This window comes from Diorhabda sublineata, chromosome 1 (genome assembly GCF_026230105.1).
Source record: "Diorhabda sublineata isolate icDioSubl1.1 chromosome 1, icDioSubl1.1, whole genome shotgun sequence".
Lineage (NCBI taxonomy): Eukaryota > Metazoa > Arthropoda > Insecta > Coleoptera > Chrysomelidae > Diorhabda > Diorhabda sublineata.
The window spans coordinates 14866781-14887736 of NC_079474.1; the positions used below are offsets into that span (position 1 = coordinate 14866781).

The 20956-nt window shown below is 32.4% G+C and overlaps 1 protein-coding gene across 1 annotated transcript; it reads right to left on the reverse strand.

Moving 5' to 3' along the window:
* Positions 1-1421: 1421 nt before the first annotated feature.
* On the reverse strand, positions 1422-20793 carry LOC130442660 (uncharacterized). The gene is made up of 14 exons (XM_056776978.1): positions 20507-20793; positions 18562-18700; positions 18084-18352; positions 17150-17290; positions 11604-12032; positions 9375-9513; positions 8349-8515; positions 7285-7423; positions 6855-7063; positions 5805-5952; positions 5300-5496; positions 3635-3830; positions 2302-2543; positions 1422-2164 (listed from the first exon to the last, which is right to left on the reverse strand). Exons 1-14 carry the CDS (start codon positions 20592-20594, stop codon positions 1641-1643), a joined length of 3027 nt encoding a protein of 1008 aa, XP_056632956.1. The 5' UTR covers positions 20595-20793; the 3' UTR covers positions 1422-1640.
* Between the last annotated feature and the right edge of the window lie 163 nt (positions 20794-20956).

A 20956-nucleotide genomic window follows, 5' to 3' on the forward strand; every position in this document is an offset into this window, starting at 1 on the left:
ACACAACATTTTTTAGACGACGCATAAGATCCAAATCTTTTTCAATTTCACTGAGTAAAGAAAATAAATAATAGAGAATCATAAACATTTTCTTTATTGAACAATATAATGTACTTAATGATATTCGCAATGTTTTCTTTTTCATCATTCATTGTTATTCATTAATTTAGACAAAACTTCGGATAAAACAAATGAATTTTGAAAATTAAAAATTTAAGGTTATGCAAAATGAAATGAAACTGTCAACTGTCAACATTAAAGTTTTCTACTCCAAAGCGTCCTGAAAGTGTTTTGCAGTACGGAACTGTCACTTTCACTACATGGAACACTCAGAACGGAACTTTCGGTATGTAAATGAATACAGAACGAACAACTTTCAGATAGCGTCGTCTAAAAATAACTATTACATCTACAAATGTGAAAAAAATAAGATCTGAAATCGTTTAATCTAGAAATCGATTCCTTGGACCAAATAAATCGATTTTTTAAATCGATATGTTGTACTAAATTGATTCAGTGATTCGATATGTTGTACTAAATAGAATCGATATTTCCCCCTTGAAAATCGAAAAACGATTTTTTCTCTTTAGGTAAAAACTATGAAATTATTTACAATCAGCTGAATATATTATAAATATTGAGGTTTTCATCTGTTAAACGGTCAATTATTCAAAAACTCGCGAGATGGCTGTGTGTTTAGTTTCCGTAAAGAAGCAACTCTCTACATGAAATGCCCTTGCTCCGAAAAACGCTGAAACATAGAATTTGATCATCATTTATCGTAGGCAGTTGTGCACCTAAATTTTGATCTTATACTTCACTGGCAAAAACAAAAAATTATTTTTATTCTTTGTGAACGCATATTTTCAATTACCGGCAACATCGCAAGTGATAAGCTTAACGCTACGATCACAGTAGACTTGACAGACTGTTACGTCTTAAAAACTTAGATATTACATTGGGAATTTTAAGCAACATCGCTCAATGAATCGTGTATCTTAAACCCGATTGGCGCTGCTATTCATATGACGTTTATAAAGTACCAAATTTCAAAAAATTATGTATCATTTAAGTAGATTATTAACGGATCTTAATGGTTCCCAACACAAAAGGTTGAATCTCTATCTGGGGTACATTCTCGTGCAATTTTTCCTAATTTTAAATAGGAAATTATTATGTCAGAACTAGATGAATCCTTCACTCTAACATGGCAGCTTTAGAACAGCGAATATAATGAATAGACCGCTTCATATCGTTTAATAACTTGTTATTCTCTAATGAGGCTCGCTTCCACATCAACTGGAGCATTAAAGGCCCCTAAATATTCCTAAAATTATAGTTTGTGTTGTTATGTCAGCGTTTGCTATTGTAGGTACATACTTTCAGTCCCTGATATATAAAATAAATAATAACAAAAATTATCGAGTGTTTTACAAAGTTTTATTAAATATTGAGTGATAACAATATTTATTATGTACATTAGATTAAAATTTTGTTTGAGATCGATCAATAATTGTATTATCCCTGAAATGAAAGTAATAATTAGGCAATGATTCATATATTTCAATTAAAAAAAAGTATTTCTACGAGTACACAGCCGCGCGCCAACCAAAATGAATATTTTATTCTTGGATAAACAATCAGGCGTGTACTCCGCGTGTAGTGACATTTGTCCTAATTACGAATCCTCTTCTATAAATTGGATTTGGTTTTCTGAATTCTTCTGGAGCTCTTTGAGTTGTTAGTGACTGTTTTGTTGTAGTTTTCCGTTCCGTCAACGATAATCTTTGAAATAATTTAGTATTAAGTTCATTGTCATCTTCAATATCAAATGATGGTAGAGATTTTTGAAATCTTCTCGAATTGATATCGCGTCCACCTTCATCGGTAGGTTCTAAGCTTTGATTATTCCAAGTGTTTTGATTTTCTACTGTAAAGTTCGAAGGTAGAGGGATTTTTACGAAAAGAACGTCGTCTTTTTTATTGGGTTCAGTTGTAATGTGATACTCGAGATTTTTTAAATCATTATTTTTTATTACGTCGATCAAACTTTGAATCGCTGCGTACTTCGAATCTTCCGATTGGATACTCGAGTCTGTATCATTCGGAGGCATTTCTTTGTGAAGATACGATACAGGCCAGTGTCTTGGTTGGCCGAAACCTCCTAAAAAATAGAAAGAAGAACAAAGTCAAAGTACGAGTTATGAAAAAAATTAAAACTTATTTCAGGGCTTTAAATGTGTGAACGCCCTTGCATTCAATTTATCCTATAAGTTTCGGTTAGTTTGAGATTTTTGTTACCTGGTTTGGGAGGGTCCAAAAATTCCTCATCAAATATCATTTCATACTGATCAAGGCTAGGATGTGATTGAGGCGGAGGTGCTTGTCCAGGTAGTCTATCCGGTCTAAAAAGAGCCGGTCTCCAAGGCTTTGGATGTTCGATGGGCGGCAAGTATTTGTCATCATCTAACCTGTCATGTATATAAGGATAATATCTATCGTTGCATTTTCGCCATTGGGTTCTTTCTGGTCCAACGTAACACCTACAACATTTTTTTTTTAATTAAAATTCGACACTTAATTTAATTAATAGGGGAAAAAACAACACAATACGAAAATGACAATTTACGATAAAAATAAAATTTAGAACGATAAAAAATTCAAATTCGATATGTACCTTTTTCAATAGATAATGTTATGATCGTATTTTTATTGCGTTGTTAGATATTCAATTTTGAAAAAATTGAATTTATTTTAGAATAAACAATTTTTGAAAGTTTTCACCCCCGATTTCCAAGAACGTGCATCGATTTAAATAAAAATTTGCAAATAAGCTTGACTTATCCTTATCTTCAAAATCTACCCTACGCCGATATGTGCTTATTATTCTTTGGGGTGAAAACTACCCCATTTTGCAAAAAATCAATAAAATTATGAGTGTCAGCATTTAATGAGTACTTTTAAGCTTTGAATAGAATTTGTTTAATGATTTAATATAGTATTCATAATTTTTTAACCCTACTTGACGTATTTCATCCCTTATAAAACACCCTCGGTTAATATAAAATAAAAAAAATATTATTCAATTATTTCGTGGTAGTTTACTTATATTGAACTGATTCTATCTAAATATTTAAACTATTCAACCCCTATAAATCATAACTTTTGACAAAAAAATTAAAAAATTGTTTGCATACTTTCTTTAGCCCTCTATTTTTTAAAGGACAACGTTTGAATGGTTTGAAAATTTAAGTTTTCAATCGCGCAAAAATAAAAAATTATTAAAATATTTTTTGCTTAAAATTTGGTCCTCTATCAATTTCCGCGGTTATTTATTTTCACCCCTAGTTGGGAAGGAACTAGGGGCAAAAGCACACATTGTCGTATGAATTTTGCCTTTTGAAATATTCCCTACATGCTGTAAAAATTTCATCAAAATCGATGCAGGTTTTCTATTCTTTCTACTGATCTACATTACATATTTATTCCCCTTCAATTATAATAACCACAATCAAATATTTGCTGTTATTTAATAGGTTTTATCCATAGCAAAATCGATTTATGGAGACAATCAACTGACGCAAGGATAAAAATTATTCTCGGATCATTTGAATTGATTAACAAAAATATTCACCAAAGATACGGGTAACCATTCGAAGCTCCGCATTGATGATCTGGTCTGCAACAATAATCCCACGCTCCACTTTCACCACCTTCGATTTCACAAAACCAAAAACCAGCTTTGGAATTTTCTTTACAACGCGCGCCTCTTCTACAAGGCCAGCCGTTCACGCTGTATACGCTCCATGTATCCAACGCGTGCGGAAAATCTGAAGAAAAAACTTATCAAAATATTTTCCAAATGTGTACCTACCGTATAAAGGTAGCTATCAAGTCTACTAAGACACCGTAGGTGATATTTATACTAAACACTGTTTATATAGTCGCACGTTTCGATAACTAAGTTTTCGTCTTCAGATACCGAAGAGTTTAAGGTCATCAGTGTAACTTTGACTGTTGATGAGAGGATAAGAGTTTTATTGGGTATTTTTGGGGCAAAAATAGGAGAAAAAAGACCCAACATAAAGGATAATGAAATTTCAATCTTCCCAAATATCTTTGTAACAAAATATGGAAAAAAGAACTTAGCATCCGAAAGTAGTAAAGTCTAAAAACTGAATTTCAGAATAAACCGGGAAACAGAAGTGATTGCTAAATATCCAAAGCGATTTAGCTTTTGATCAATGAAAAGAAAACAAAAAGACCATTCGATATTGTACTTTTGGTACACGACACCAGAAATGGAAAGTGACATGGGGATCAACTCTAAAGTGTTCAATAGAGAACAAGAGACGATCGTCAAATTCTTGCGTTGACGAGTAATATAATAGATTGCTTCGAAAAAATAGGCGATGGCGTAGGAAACGATCTAAGCTTTCTTCTATATATCGGTCCCCTCGCTCCACTGCCGGTTTCAATAAAAAACCAACTCAGTTTGTGCTTCAATTGGACCATCTTTCTCCAGGTCTTCTGCAGATTTGTCCTCTTCTACCGCTACCATACAGACTTTCATCTGAGAAAACAACGAAACCCGATTGTTGCGTCAATCCAATTGACGCGTTCTCTGGTAAATCGTAGACGAAACAGGTCTTCATTTGGGGCCAGGTTAATTACATCAAGTCTTCTTCTGATTTTCCAGCCACTTCTCGCGTTTCTCTAAGCTCTTGTTGGACTTATAAACCAGTGAGGGCCCGATTTCCCTGCAATGTGATTCCGGAACCAGTTCTTGGATGAAAATTGGTAACAACGGTAAACTTTGGAATCAATCGGCTGACTCATGTTCAGTGCACTGGCTACTTCTCGATGACTCTGCATTAGGGTGGCCGCTTGAGCAGCTTTATCATTTATTATGTCCAATTTCAGGTAGAAGTCTTGTTTGTTGTTAATTCTGATGTATATAGATTGATGTTTGATAGGTAGATAACCTTTTCTAAGGATCAGTTACCCCTAATTAGCATAAAAGTGGTAGTTAAAGATCATAACATATTGTTGGATACTGGGTGCAAAAAACATTATAATATACTACGTCAAGATGAAGCTGATATCTTTAGTTTGAAGATTTTATTGATAAATACGCAATTTCGTGTTCAGTTTTTATACTAGTAACTCGCGATTGCAGAGGTGTCGATTTTTTTGTTCACAGTATATAGTATAAGCATATAATTTCAATATACGACCGGTCTTACGGTAATCTTTATACCGTTTTGTCGAAATTTAGACATAATTAAAAATTTCTCACAATCTTGATACGGTGGTCCAGTTGATATTCGATTGGTATGTAGAGGATCGGTTCCTACTGGAAGACAATCAGGATTGTAATTATCCCAGGCGAATAATAGAGAATTAGGATCGTAAACGTAATCCAACTTTGGTACCAAATCTCTCTGATAAATGTCGGATAGGTAGCAGTTAGGAACATTTCGTGGACCCTTCGACCTATAAAAAAAAATGTTAATAAATAATTGTGTAATTTCGAATGGTGCTGCGGATTGAGGACTCGAAATAAAACTGTCCAAGAGCTTTGTCAAAATGACAACGTTTCGATCTTTATCAAGGCGAAAAAATATATGGTGAAGCCTACCTGGAAACTAGTAAGTGGGAGGTAGCTTCAGATAAGTTTACTAACAATTGATGAAGACTAAATAGAAGATCGAAGCGTTGGCATTTACATGAATAAAGTAAATGTGGTTACTGAAGTTTTAATTAATTAGTAAAATCAAAAAAGTTTATAGAAATGCTCTTACCAAAAACTGAACGACATGCATTGAAAAAGCGTTTCTGATCTGGCTTTCGAACATTCTTCTTTGCATTCAGAATCTGAGAAAACACGTAATGATTTTTTGACAGCTTGTGGTAGTAGACGAGCTGGTGTACCAAATCCGATGTAACACACTAAACAAAAAGTTACCTCTTTACTTCTGAGATCTTTTGATATGTTTTTCGGAGCGATTTATCTTGATTTTAGATCTCTTTTTATGAAAATATTCAGATCTTTTTCGATCTTTATCAAAATATTTTGATAAAGATCGTAGAAAATATTTTTATAAACAAGAGTGACCTTAAATCAAGACAAATCATCATATATTCAAAAAACTATCTTTAAAAAAGATTTATCATCACGTTTTTTTATTATTTTTGTAGTATGACCTGATTCTCAGCTCCGCATACTTTCCCAAAGAACTAAATCGCTTCCAGCGGGCGTAATTGAGGTTGTAACTAGGGATACAAAGGGGAGCTCGTTAACTAACTTCCAGTGCTCAATAACTGTAGTAGACTTATTACTGCAATCAAAATTAATCTATTATTGACCTCTCCATGAACGTATTTAGCTCGTGGAAAGTTGTCACAACATCAGATCACCGTCACATTCTTTTCGAGGTGAAGAACTAACCAAGTGGACCAAGTAACGCCGATCTTCAGAAACCCAAGATTAACTCATTGAGAAATCTTTCGAGGATAACTCGGAAATGCCATCTTCCTTATGCTGATGCCTTTCTATTTCTTCATATGTAAATTATCTGGATTTGAGCTATTGCTTGAGACGTCTTCTCCATTCTTCCCAATCTTGATCCTGTTTTATTTAATGCCATATAATCCTTATTTTTCTCGAGAATCTCAATCACCTTCTGAACAGTTCTTTCTCGATCTTCCTTTAATGTTTTTGTTAAATTCTTTTTAATCGTGATTCTCATCTTGTATTTGCTCGATTTAGTTTTGAAATGTATTCAAATTAAAATTATCTAATTTACATTATTCTTTGTATAAACAATTTTCAATTGAATGTAATCACTTACATTGATTAGTTTTGATTTGTTTTTTATTAGTATCGACGTGTCCTTTAATACCAAAATGTCCTGTTTCGCAGCCGTGACCGAAACTACCTCGTTCATAAATTTCGAATCCAGGTTCTGATGTGAAATGATTCAGTGGATCCAATTCATAATAAGGCCAATCTGTTAATTGACAATTATCAATCGATCCTCCAATTACTGGCGATCCATATCTAGAAAAGTGGAAAAATTGAAATTAGTGAATGAAAAAAAAAGTTTTCTAAATAAAAAAACATAAAGTTTCGGTTAAAAATCTTTACAAGATTGGGGAGTTATAAAATTTGGTCAAGTAAATTGTATAATTGATGACTTTTCTAAGTATACTTCCAATTGAGAGGCCTTGATTTGTATTGAATATAAAATTTTTACTTCTCAAATCTTTTATGTTACTTACCTGTAACTAAAAGCGCGGCAAGTGAATTTTTTTGATGTCAAACATTCGAGTTGACATTCCACGATAGATTTTGCTATTAAAGAATCTCTAACGATTTTATTGTTTAGACGTTCCCCGCTTCTAACCCTCCAGAAGCAATCTAAAAATTCAGTAAGTATCCTTAACATACATATTCATCGAATATCCCCACAGTCGGGAGATAAGGGTTGAATTACTCGTAAACTAGTAAAAATTAAAATCGTCATTGCTATCAATTAAAATAAAATTAATATTTAGATTGTCGAAACTTTTTTAGGGGTCGAATTTAGTGGTAGAAATTTAATCCCTTAATATAATTAGATTTAGAGTATACAGAGTGGATCATCAAAAACAATCCACCCCGATATTTAGCAGTTGATTTTAAGGAAATGCTGAAGCACATCTTTGATTTATAAACACTTTCACTTTCCCAATAACTTATTTTTAAATATGGAATATACCATGTGTGGAAAATTCTGGGTTATACCATGAAACGTTTACCCAACATCCTTGTAAATTGAAGGGATGGACAGAAATTTATGGGAATCTGGGTGCAACCCAATCATGATAATGATCTTAAAAACCATCCAAAAACACGCGAACACGATCAATATGTTATCATTAACTTATTTTAATAAATTATAAGTTCTAGTTACAGTTTTTCCGAATTTCAAATGTAATTTCACAACAGTCTGCTGTTCCACTTTTACGTCGATCATTTCTACGTCAAAACAAAAATACAAACTAAGGCTACGGATACACTGGTTTGTCTACAGATACGGTAGACATCGTATTCGAAAGAGTAGGCTTCAGGATAAACAGTTGATAGTCGCTAACTTTTCCTCGTTACTGAATAGCCGCACCTTTTATATAATTGGAAATGATAAAAACAAATGGGAAAAAACATTATTGAAATCTTCCAGAACTCGCGTTTATACTTGCAAGGAGGGATTAACTAATTAATTTATAGGTTATGATTATCATAATTATTAGTTTTTCTTGAAGAAAATCGTTGAAATTTTTGTAGCTTTCATATCTTTACATACCGCTGTTTTCTTTTCTTCCAATGATTGGTTTTTCACATCTATATCTATTATTCATCGTATAAACATCAAAATCTCTATCTGGTTCTAAATCGGTGTAGTGATCCAATTCCTTATAATCGAGATTACTTAAATAACAATTATCTGTCGGTTCTGATACTATAGTATATCTGAAAAAAAAAATATAAAGCTATATACAACGAAAAATGAATATCAAAAAGAGATAAAAGACGCCCCACTGTGAACTGAATAGTTAAAACTTAAAACAGTTCCTTATTACAATATTTAAATTTCAGAATCAGTGAATCATTTAATAGTATAGATAAACAACAATACACAAAAAATTAATCCTCCTACATATACTAAATCGAATAATGAGAAAATAATGAACGTACTTAGGGTATCGTACATAATATGATACAAAATATTTTTCAGTCATTCAGTCAGTAGTTAGTTGTAAGCTGTGCAAGTGTGCGATGTTTTAAAAGGGTTCAAAATCAACCATCAACAAATAGGTTTTCAGATTCAGTAAACGTCCTATTAGATCCTAGCTCATAGTGAAGCCAAAACAGTTAAAAAGATACGGAAACATCTATCAACTGGTGTTCAAAAAGTGATTTCAACTGTTTTTAATCAAATTTATGATCGAGGAAAATCCAGCACTTCGAAGCAAATGGTCGCCTGTTATTTTTGACCCTTTCAACAAACACTTTTTGATACACTGAGACTCACTGCAAAAGGAAAGTGGTAAAACATCAACCAAGGGATATTTTTTATTCACTTCCTTGAATTAAATTTTCCAAAAATCAATATTTACTTATTGAATTGAATAGAAATCATTTCTTAGTCTTCTAAAACAATTGAAATTGTTTTTACTTCTTGAATATGAATAAAAATAAACACGGAAAAAACATTTTTCAGTTATTTTGAGGTCATTCTAGATGTTTTGTCATTTTTTTTACAAAAGTACCATTCATGTGCTTTAAATTATTTCATGTTATTTTTGACATAGATAAATATAATGCTTACCTATATGCATAAGAGGAACATACAAATTGGTTCTCTTTGAAACACAATAATTCGCATTCGTAAATATTTGGTACTGCGAAATATTTTTTTACCACTCTTTTGTTCAATTTGAACCCAGTGACGCTTCGTAACGAACAATCTAGAAAATACAAAAATTGTGGAGCTACAACAGATTTGCTTAAAATCGGGAAAGTACCTGGGTGGTGCAAGAAGTAATTGTTAACCTAGATTATAGTGGTTATTTGTTAGAGAAATGTCACCGTCTACAATTTTTAAAGCTTAATTATTCTAATTTTATTCTATTTCTGGATTCTTTATAGTTTCCAAAACATGGAAAACTAGTACAGAAGTTAAATATTTACTAACAACGAAAAACTAATATAACCGTTTCCTACTTTCTGGATTATTTTTCTTTCTTTCTTTTTTAGTTTCCAAAACATGGAAAACTAGTACAGAAGTTAAATATTTACTAACAACGAAAAACTAATATAACCGTTTCCTACTTCAACATCTTTTGTATCTACTACAACAATTTCTCTAAAAGTTTTTGTTGATGAAGAGTTGAAGATAATAACATAACGTGGAGAAAAATTAGGATTGAAATTAAATTTGCAGGGGATTTAGGGCATTTGAAGTTCCCCCAAACGTAAATTATGTATTTTATTTTGAAAACGTTTATACATAAAATTAAATTCGAAACAATTTCAGGTATGAACGGGCTCTGCAGATTCAATATTCACCTCTAAAAATAGTTATTTTAAAAATAAATGAACTTTAAATTTGGTTAATTTTGTCTCCGATATAGTGAAAAATAATTTTTTTGTTGCAAGAAAAGTTAACTGTAAATTTTATAGCAAATTAACTTCAATTTAAGCACAAAACAACTTTCTAAGTCATATATTTTTTTCGGAAATATTTGTAAAACAAAAGCTTGAAAAAAGTAAGAAACCTTTGCAGATTTCTACAGGTAAAAACTTGTATATCTGATCATTTAAAGTGGATTTACAAAATCGACGTCAAAGATTGTGTTATATATTTTCAAGATGATTCTGGTAAAAATAATGATACAAATTGATTGAATTATTATATTTTCATCGTTTCTTGATAAGTGTGCGAAATTTTAATTTAATCTGGCGGTTTCAAGGGGCTACATACCAAATCCAAAGATTCCATTACATGCTACAATTAGTGTATTGTTATCAGTTCTTAACAAGTGTACATTTTGGATGATCTTGGTAAGGATAATGGTACGACTTTATAAAATTATTATATTTTCATCGTTTCTTGATAAGTGTACAAAATTTTAATTTAATCTGACGGTTTTAAGGGGCTGAATTCCAAATCCAAAGATTCCATTACATGCTACAATTAGTGTATGGTTATCAGTCCTTAACAAGTGTACATTTTGGATGATTTTGGTAAGGATAATGGTACGAATTGATTAAATTATTATATTTTCATCTTTTTTCATGAGTGTGCAAAATTTTACTTCAATCTGAAGGTTTTAAGGGGCTGAATTTCAAATCCAAAGAATCCATTACATGCTACAATTAGTGTATTTTTATCAATCGTTAACAAGTGTACATTTTCGATGATCTTAGTAAGGATAATGGTACGAATGGTTCATATTATTATATTTTCATCGTTTCTTGATAAGTGTACAGAATTTTAATTTAATCTGACGGTTTTAAGGGGCTGAATTCCAAATCCAAAGAATCCATTACATGCTACAATTAGTGTATTGTTATCAGTTCTTGACAAGTGTACATTTTGGATGATCTTGGTAAGGATAATGGTACGAATTGTTTATATTATTATATTTTCATCGTTTCTTGATAAGTGTACAGAATTTTAATTTAATCTGACGGTTTTAAGGGGCTGAATTCCAAATCCAAAGATTCCATTACATGCTACAATTAATATCATCCATCCAACTTCCTAAAGATATTTCAATAATTTTTTCAGATACTTATTTTGATGATGATAACAAATATATTCCAAAGCTCTATAAAAAAATGGAAGTCGAAGTATATTTTCAAAATTTATCGGAAAATGTATAATGCATTGTACTGCAATTTTTAAAAAATTCAAAATAATATCTCGTAGAAGTCACGTTTTCAAATGAATTTTTAATCCCTCAGGAAGTACTTTGAGCTGGTTAATCTCATTAATTAAATCTGTAAACTTTGAACATATCTATAAGAAAAAATAAAGAAATTTTAAAGTTACCATCTTGAATATAGTTGTGAGTAGGTCTCCGATGTTCCACAGGTAACAAAGCACTAGGTGTAATTGGAGCACCATTTCCTCCATCATAAGGTTTTCTATCAGGCAAATAACTCCCAACACGAGGTGGTTCTAAATGGAAATCAGGAGGCAAGTACCCTCCTTTCGGAGCGTATTTTTCTCCATATTTATCTTCACTCCATTGACTGTAATTATTTTTAAATTTGTGATAAAGTCCCCAATCTACTGAATTCGAAGGAGCGTCGTTACTTGGTGGTAAATAATAGTTTTTAGATTGAGAGTAATACGTTTCCCCATAACGTTGATTGTCATTAACCCATGGTTTATGGTATTCGTAACCATGTTGTGGGTATTTTTCAATTGGTTTTCGATCAAAATCATGAGGTCGTTCTCGATCATGATAACTGTTATCTGAAAACGAGAATTCATGATATATTTAACACCTACAGTGAAGAAACGTTATGGCAAGCAGGTGTTCTGAAATTGAAGGAATTATACTTAGAAAGCAACATTTGAAAAAGGCTTTTGACTAAGAGTAGTTTAATAAGGAGAAGAAGTTGGGGTTGGAACTGTGAATCTAATTAGAAATTATACAAAAATGTGGAGAATACAGAATATATAATATAAATATAAAATGAAGATTTTATTGGAATCATTATGGGAAGATCTGTATTGATTAGTGGACCATGGAAAGCAAAAAAAACACCCCAAAAGAGTAGATTACAGTGGGGGTCAAAAACCAAAATAAAACTGGATTTATTTACGGAAAAAAGAGCATATGAAAATGGTAGTAAATAATATGTTTTGAAAAGGATCAAAACCAATATGGAATGCTAAGTATAGTGGAAAAGAATTTATGCCCTGAAAGATATTCAGTATAATGTGTTTTGTGAAACCGTGAAGATTGGAATGATTGGAGCACATGGAACTTTTGGAGGAATAAAGAAAAATGTAATATTATGGCAAAGGTAAAGGTAAACTAAGACAGAAAGACCAGCGATATGTAGTTCTCCGCCTGGTAATAGAAGGTAGGATCGAAGGAAAACGGTCGGTCGACCGTAGACAAAATTCGTTGCTGAAAGACAGCAAAAGAAAGGTTTTGGATAGTTAACTGTCATAGATATCACGAATTGAAAACGGAAACGAGAAGTAAGAGGGATGGGAGAGGGTTGTTTAGCTTATAAATGTATAAATACACATAGGAAACTAATGAAAAATCAATTAAAAAAACGTTTAATCCGAGGAGCTTTATAACACTTTGAGGTATAAATTTTTGAGAAGTGCTTCGTCCATTAATTATATAAGCCAGTAAGACCGATCTACCCAGTTTAGAATAAGTAAAAACACACTAGTTGTTGTTTTCGAGAACACAGAATCCATTTATCGAATAAGTAGTTGTGGTTTCACCAATAATTGGTTTCGTTGGCTTCCGGTTGGGCTTTTTGAAATGGATTCAATAATTACTCGGAAAGGTGGTTCCTCTTTATTATTAAAACATATCTCAAGTAGATTTTCATATGTGAAAATTTGATTTGGATGTAATGCTAAGGTCTATTGATGAACCTCCAAGGGTGAAAAAACTATTATGATGAAACAAACAAAATGGAATAGAAGAAATTGTTACAAGAGAAACCGGAAACTTCATATGATACCTGGAAATGTGAATCCAGAAGATCAGAAGAAGATAAACATTAATATAATGTTTTTTATACTACTACTCCATCACTGTCGTGGCGCGTTTCGATGAAGTTAACGTCTTCAGAGAGCAAATGGAAATCTTGCTGATTTCGACTCAAATAAATACAGATTCCAATATTTGTTGCGCCATCTTTTTTTTATTTTTTCAGCTTTCCATCACCTTTTTTTCATATGAGCTCAAAGACAATTTTTTTCAAACGAAATCGGTTCTTTGTTTGTCTGATGTAATTTCAATTTAATTAGGTTGGATTATTTGTTATATAGAGTGTTTTTTAAGCCCCATAGAACTTACGAAAAAATTAAATGTCAAAAAAATTACTGTGATCACGTTTCAATATTTATTATTTGTATATTTTGGAAAATTATCATAAATTATCATAAAGTTTCTCGTAGTGCTTAGTAAAAACCGTGTAACTAGCTCCCTCTATGAGAGTTAGATATAAAAACAAAATCATGGGATGATCAGCTACCAAAACGCGTTCGTTTAAATTTCCATTATACGACAAAATCGTGAAAAATATGAATTTATTTTGTTCTTTTTGCATACAGATGGCGTTAAATTTCATACATAAAAACCCCTATTATTTCTACGTTTTCTATCTATCCTAAAAATGTAGCCACATCAGATTGAGCTTTAGAGCAGTTAATCAGATGTTTTATCGCCAAATTACGTTTGTCTCAAATTTAGTGAAACCAATCCAAAACGAACACCATAAAATCCGGTTGACATTTTAGTGTTATTATCAGACTTTATTTCTTCAGAAATTGTACCATAACCACAGAGAAAATAATAGAGATAGGGATAGCGAGGTAAGGGAGCTTCTCCAAGTGACAGATAGAGAAAGATAGATACATCGGTATACCACTCTCTATTTCTCTATACTCTATCCTAATTAGATTGAAATGACGTCGAAGTTTCAAAAAGTTTTTAAGTTATTGACGATTAGAGAGAGATAGAAAGTGGTAAACCGATACCCTGTCTCTTTGTTCCAATAGTAAAAATTTCACTTAAAAGAAACAAATTAAACAAGAAATTTTTATTATCTAACTCAGATATTACAAACATTATTCATTATATACAATAGAAAACAGAAAAAGTCATCATTTAAACCAATTACTCACTAAACATTTCGGAAACTTCTTTTGCGTGACATTCTTGAATGTATTTTGGAACAATCCCGTTTTAAAGAGCAGCAGTAATCTGCCTTCATGTGAGTATCCCATCTTCCTCGATAGCGATCCTCCATACATTTTATATCTTGGTGAAATCTCTCACCTTGCTCCTCACTAATGTCGCATAAATTATCAGGAAAACGGTCAAAGTCGCTGTGTAAATAGTGCACCTTGATGATCACGTTACACCCAAGTGATCTGAAATTATTCAGCATCTCATTGACTAATTCAACATAGTTTTCAGCTTTGTGTTTACCCAGAAAATTTTGGACAACTGAAACTAATGAATTCCAGGCTTTTTGTTCAATCTCAATCATTGAATTTATGAAGTCAGGATCTTTAATCAACTGTCTTATTTGTGGGCCATCAAATATTCCTGCTTTAATTTTTTCTTTACTCAGCTGAGGCATTTTTTTCCTATATATGCAAAGCATGGTCCATTCTTATCAAGAGCCTTTACAAACTGCTTTATTAGAACCAGCTTGATATGCAGTGATATGATTTTCTCTCGTGGAACTAAAGGATCATTGATGATATAAATTTTCCCAACATCCATGTTTTCTCTCCTAGGCCACTGTTTCTAACCCAGGGTTGCGTTTTGTCTCTGCTATCCCAGAGGCACAAGAAACAAGGATACTTGGTGTGGCCACTTTGCTGTCCAAGGAGAAAGTTTACCATTTTTAAATCTACACAAATCACCCATTGGTGTTCATGATAGTTAATTTTTACCAAAACCAAAGCTATGATGTCATATTGCTCTTTCATTTTTGTTGAGTGAACAATTGGGCCATATTTGTTCCCATTATGTAGAAGAACACATTTCAAACTTCTCTTCGAGCTGTCAATAAATAGGCGCCAATCATCCGGAAAATATTCAGGAATGCCCACTTCTACCAGGAGTTCTCTAATAGCATGGCAAAATACAAGATTTTGTTCTTCAGAGAAAAAAGTTAGCAGATCTTTCTCCCTTGTGCGATAAAATAAAATTTTCGTTCCTGGTTCAAGTAAATTATTTTCCTTCAACCTGGAAGCCTGTATTCCAGAAGCTTCTTTCGACAAGTTGAGATCTCTAGTGAGGTCATTTAATTCATATTGGTTGAAACATTAAGGAATTGATGATATCGTTTCAAAATCACTGTCACCTTCAGTACTGTCAGAATTCTGATCAGAGAGACAATATGTGTCCTCACAGAGTTCTGGTAGCTGGTGAAATGTTGGAATTGGCACTTCTTCTGAGTGAGGGATAGGGCGCCTTGCAGAGACTAAATCTGGATAAATCCACTTGGTACAATTCTTTCGATTGATTCCAGTAATATTTACTAGGCCGAAAAAACAGTCATCGAAGTGATTTTTTGGATCTCTCCAAACCATTGGTACTCCGAATTTCAGACTTTTCCTATTCCCGGTACTCCACTGTCGTAAATGCTCTGTACAAGTTTTAAAGACAATATGTGGTACCCAGGTTTTATATTGATCACCAAGATTAACACCAAAATATCCAAGATAAGCCCTCTTTACAAAGTCATTAATAGTTGTTCTGTTTTCCAGATATGTAGCAAAAATTATCAGGATGATGTACACAACTTCTTCTACTTTATTTCTATTCAAGAACACAAATACAGCAATTCACATTAACAATCAACGTTTTAGATTTACTTTTCAACAACTGGTTACTAAAGAGAAATTTCATATTACGCTAATTTCTATCTATCTGCACCGCGGGAATTCACAAACTAACCTCAACCCTCAACTGCAGTTGAAGTTTTGTAGGTCACTTCAGATACTGGACAGCTCCATCTATCGGATTTCTGGATTAAATCCCACTTGTTAACAGTTTGTCAACCAATCAGTTATATGTCTCATATTGTTAGTCTTCTTTTTGTAGTTTTTCATAAGTTATTTCATAAATATTATTATTTTAAATTCAATTTGTAACAAAAGAAGACTGACAATAAGGAAAATATACAAGAATCTATCCCTGTATAAATTTTACAACACTCATACTTGAAAGTAAAAAATAGAAAAAAGCACTGATAAATATGTGAATTTATCTAAAAATCTAGAGCTGATACAGAAAAACTGCTTTCATATTTAGATTCAGCAATAAAAATATAGTTAAAATCAGCTCAAAAATACTAGGGACCCAGGCACTCGGCCTGTATTATTAATGACGAGAACTCGCATTACGATCAATGTTACCGCGCTATAATCGATAATTAAAAATTATAGATGACTTACTATGACGAATTTCGAGAAATAGACCAGTGAATCGGTCTACAAGGTGCACATTTGACACTCCCCGATAATTTCTTGTTGTTGTAACTCACTGTTAATACAACAAATAACCCGAAATTCTCGAAAAAGTGACCTAAAATTAGATTTCAATATTTTTGGAACGGTTGAAATTGATTTTTTTTTTTTTGATATTTCTCGCGATCTGTAGTTCTTTGGGGCTTAAAAAAACACGAATTATTAGGAGCATTAAATTAAGAAACAAATACGCTTACAACAACATCTATTTGGACTACATAATCAGAATTACCTTACAAATTTTAATAATGAATATTGTGAATCACTTTAGGCGGTTATTACCAACATTTATAGAGGTAAATTTATACACAAAACATCCCAAATAATGTTATCAGAGAGATATTTACCTCCTCTTCTCCTATTATTTTCGTTATGTCCATAATCGTACCTTCGGTCTATTTCCGGTTTTCTGCGGTATTCGTCATCTCTCCAATGATCACTTTGTCTATAATCCAATGTACCGTGATATGTAACTGTCGGTCTACGCTCTAAAATGAAAAAAACAATTTATATAACCTAGAATTCGATATACAAAATAATAATTGCTGGTTTTTTTCCTCAAATTATGCGTTTACATATGCAATAACGTTTGGTACAAATTTCTCTACTTCAAGTGATACTTTGGGGCTTCATAGCATGAAAAAGTCACTGGTAATCAGATCTCGTGAGTACGGTGGGTGGTTAACCAATTTTTGAGTTATCCATCAACTCAGTGTAAAAAGGTTCGTTGTTTTGATGGAAAGCACATTCTTTCTCTTCCAATGCGATACCCAAAAATCACTTTTCCGGCACATTATCTCTTTCGGAACAAGTTCATCCCTTGCAGTCTATTTTTTTCGTTTTAAGAATATAGTTTGATTTGACTTGAGAGTGAAATTATATTTAGAGTTCCCAATTGTCCCATAAACAGTGAAACCAAACCAGCACGGATACTACAGAGTCCATTACATTAAGAAAAATTTAACTTTTGTTGTGGTCTACACGCTGGTGGTATCAACGCCATAATCAATAAAAATTTTCAAAAGTCTGTCGTTTTGATTCAGAATAGTAGTGAGTTCAGATTTCTCCCAGGATCGTATATGAATGCCTAATTAGCTCCAAATAATGTTCTTTAATCAATAATTCTTTGTTTTATTATTTCACAGTTGAGAACAAGTCTTTGGAGGTCATCAACTAAAAATTCGACAGTCGCCCTACACTTTAAGGGAACTTATTGACCAATTTTGGAGACGTGGTTCAAATGCGACTTTAGATTTGCTCTATAAAACATAAAAATCGAACCTTCATAATCATGTCTTCTATCCGACCAACTATTTCTTGAATCATGGAAATATTGATCTCTCTCTCCATAACCGTGGCCATGGTAATTACCACCGCCTTGGTATGGTCTATACGGTGGCCGTTTTCTACAATTTACCGAAGCGGCATTACGATCTCTTTCATAGTAATCATAATCTGGATCCTCATAGCTATCTCTATACACATCTATTCTGGATAAAGGGACACTCAATAGTTCACAATCTCCTTTTCCTCGACCGGATGGATCTAATCTGAAAGAAAAGATATCGTAAACAAGATTAGATAACTGATAAGTTCCTCATTCCTAATGTGTCGGTTAATAACAAATTTCATGAAAATAAACTTAAATGAACTTAGCTTTTGCACTTTATCATACAATTTGCAGTAAAAGGGAAAGGGTATAAATGAAGTTTGTTGTTATTATAAAGATATTGAGAAAAATTGCGTATTAGTGTACTACCTGTAATTGAAACCTTCACATGTGAATAATTTTTCATCGCCACACTCTTTTTGGCATTCCTCGACTGTTTCGCAGTTCAAGGCTCTTCTAACAAAACCTCTAGTAATTCGTTTGCCAGCCAAAACTCTTCTGAAGCATGCTAGAAACAATATTTATGTTAAAGCAAAAATATGAAGCTATACCAATCACCTGTTCATGGTCTCTTATATGCTGGTTAATCCAATCAAAGTCATTCAGATGAAATTCCTCACGAATATTATATTATACTTGATGAAAATAAAACTTTGCAGATATTGAAACCGAATGCTACTAATTACTAGGATTCGAATTCCGATTAAAATATGATGAGTTCCGAACAAACGTTTTTTTTTTCAATTAGATATGCAGATAAGAGTATAATAGATTAACAAAACCTGATGTATAATCCGCCACAATCAGCCTGGATATCAACGCAAAACTCATCATTACAAGTAGAAATAAGATCACAGGAAGCCATCTCTGTATCCATCAAGTTCCAATAGAAAGAGTCGGATAAGTTAAATACCATCTCTGTATCTATCAAGTTCCAATAGAAAGAGTCGAATAAATTAAATACCATCTCTGTATCCATCAAGTTCCAATAGAAAGAGTCGAATAAGTTAAATACTTTAGTACTATTACATACGAAAATTGGACCAGCAGCCAGGGAATATTTCAAATAGTGCGGTACGTTGTATATTAACTTGCAGCACCACGTCGTGTTTCCATCGAGTGTTTGACAATGCTTCAGAGAAAAAGAGCCAAACCATAATTGAAACGGTTCCATAACTTTACACCCAAAATATAAAAACAATCAAAACAATGGACTGGAAAGAGAGAAACGGATCCAAAAAAGACAAAGATCGTTCCATCTGCAGGCGTCGGTTTTTTGGGATTCGCGTGGGATAATTTTCATTGACTATCTCGAAAGAGGAAAAACTATCAACGGAAAGTATTATGCAAATGTTTGAGTAAAGAAATCAAGCAAAAACAGTCGTATTTTGCTAAGAAGAGAGTGTCGTTTCATCAAGAGAATGCACCAGCTCACACATCCATTTTTGCAATGGCCAAAATTAATGAATTAAACTACGCCGGAGTTGATCATTTCGTACTACACTTCCACAACTTTCATTGAGCTCACCTGAGCGTTCTAGTTCAGAAAAGGCAACTTCATTTAATTTGCATAGCACAATGGAAGCTCCCAGCGTCGTGGAGATGTTTGGTGTTTGGCAATGATATAGAGCCAAACCATAGTTGAAACGTGGTTCCATCACTTCAAACCCGAAACAATCAAAACAATTGACTGAAGATCCAAAGAAGATCGTTCCATCTGTAGATAAGGTTATTGCAATGGCAAAAATTAAAACCCAAAAACAAAAGAAGAAGTGATTTATATACCAATGATTGTGGCGCTGTTTACACATCAATAAAAACTACATCCAATTCTTAAGATTAAAAAAAACGGACTCAAATACAATGGATAGGAACGACGAAGCTATCAATGATAAAAAAACCTAAACAATTTATAGTTTCATTTTATAAATTATAATGCAACTATGAATAATTCAATAGATGGCTGTCACATATTTTTAGAAATATAAAAACTAAGGAAACATTATTTTTTTGTGGTTAAATCAGATTAAGTCCGAAACGTCAATTTTGACCGATTAAGTTCGAAACGTCAATTTTAACAGATTAAGTTTCGAAACGTCAATTTTTCACCTCTTTTAAAAACTAAATTTTACTTTTACTGTCTCAATGTTTCAAATTATTTCTATTTATTATTTGTACATCGTTTGAAAGCAATAAAATAGTAATTGTTTTGTGTTCTAGTTCACAAAAATTTGGAAACTGATGATAAATATTCATAAGCAAAACAAAACTGTGAAATATTATGGGTCAATTGAATGACGTAGAAAATAAGTACCTTTTGCATCTTCGACGATAATAATAGTTCCTTGTACCAAAAAGATTGAGCCTATAAAAGATATCACAGTATAACAGAACACTTTCATTTTCGAATTTTCCGTATTATTACGTTACATATTACATTATTAAAAAATATCGTCGCGTTCACAATTCACTATTTTGTATTCAGTGCACGAAAATAAAAATATTCGCAACTATAATATGTAACAATGGGAACTATTGCAACCATGTATTTTCGTGCAATAAGGTTGAAAAAGAGAAACAGAAACGTATGAAGAGAGTGTACTAATGTGTACTAGTGGGAAAATGATTCTATTTTACTTTTTATTCATCAAATCAAGGATATATACAAATGTTATTTGACAGAAACCAATTAGATCCCTACTTTTCTACAGGGTCATTCGTTCGGATCAAACACTACGAGAATATTATAATGTATTCTATTTCA

Excerpts from the sequence above, each read along its gene's own strand:
- LOC130442660 (XM_056776978.1), bottom strand. The coding sequence starts at position 20,594 with ATGAAAGTGTTCTGTTATACTGTGATATCTTTTATAGGCTCAATCTTT. Across the intron at positions 18,353-18,561 it reads TGTGAAGGTTTCAATTACAG|ATTAGATCCATCCGGTCGAG; the intron begins GTAGTACACTAA and ends CTTTTCTTTCAG. Across the intron at positions 5,497-5,804 it reads TGCATGTCGTTCAGTTTTTG|GTCGAAGGGTCCACGAAATG; the intron begins GTAAGAGCATTT and ends TTTTTTTTATAG.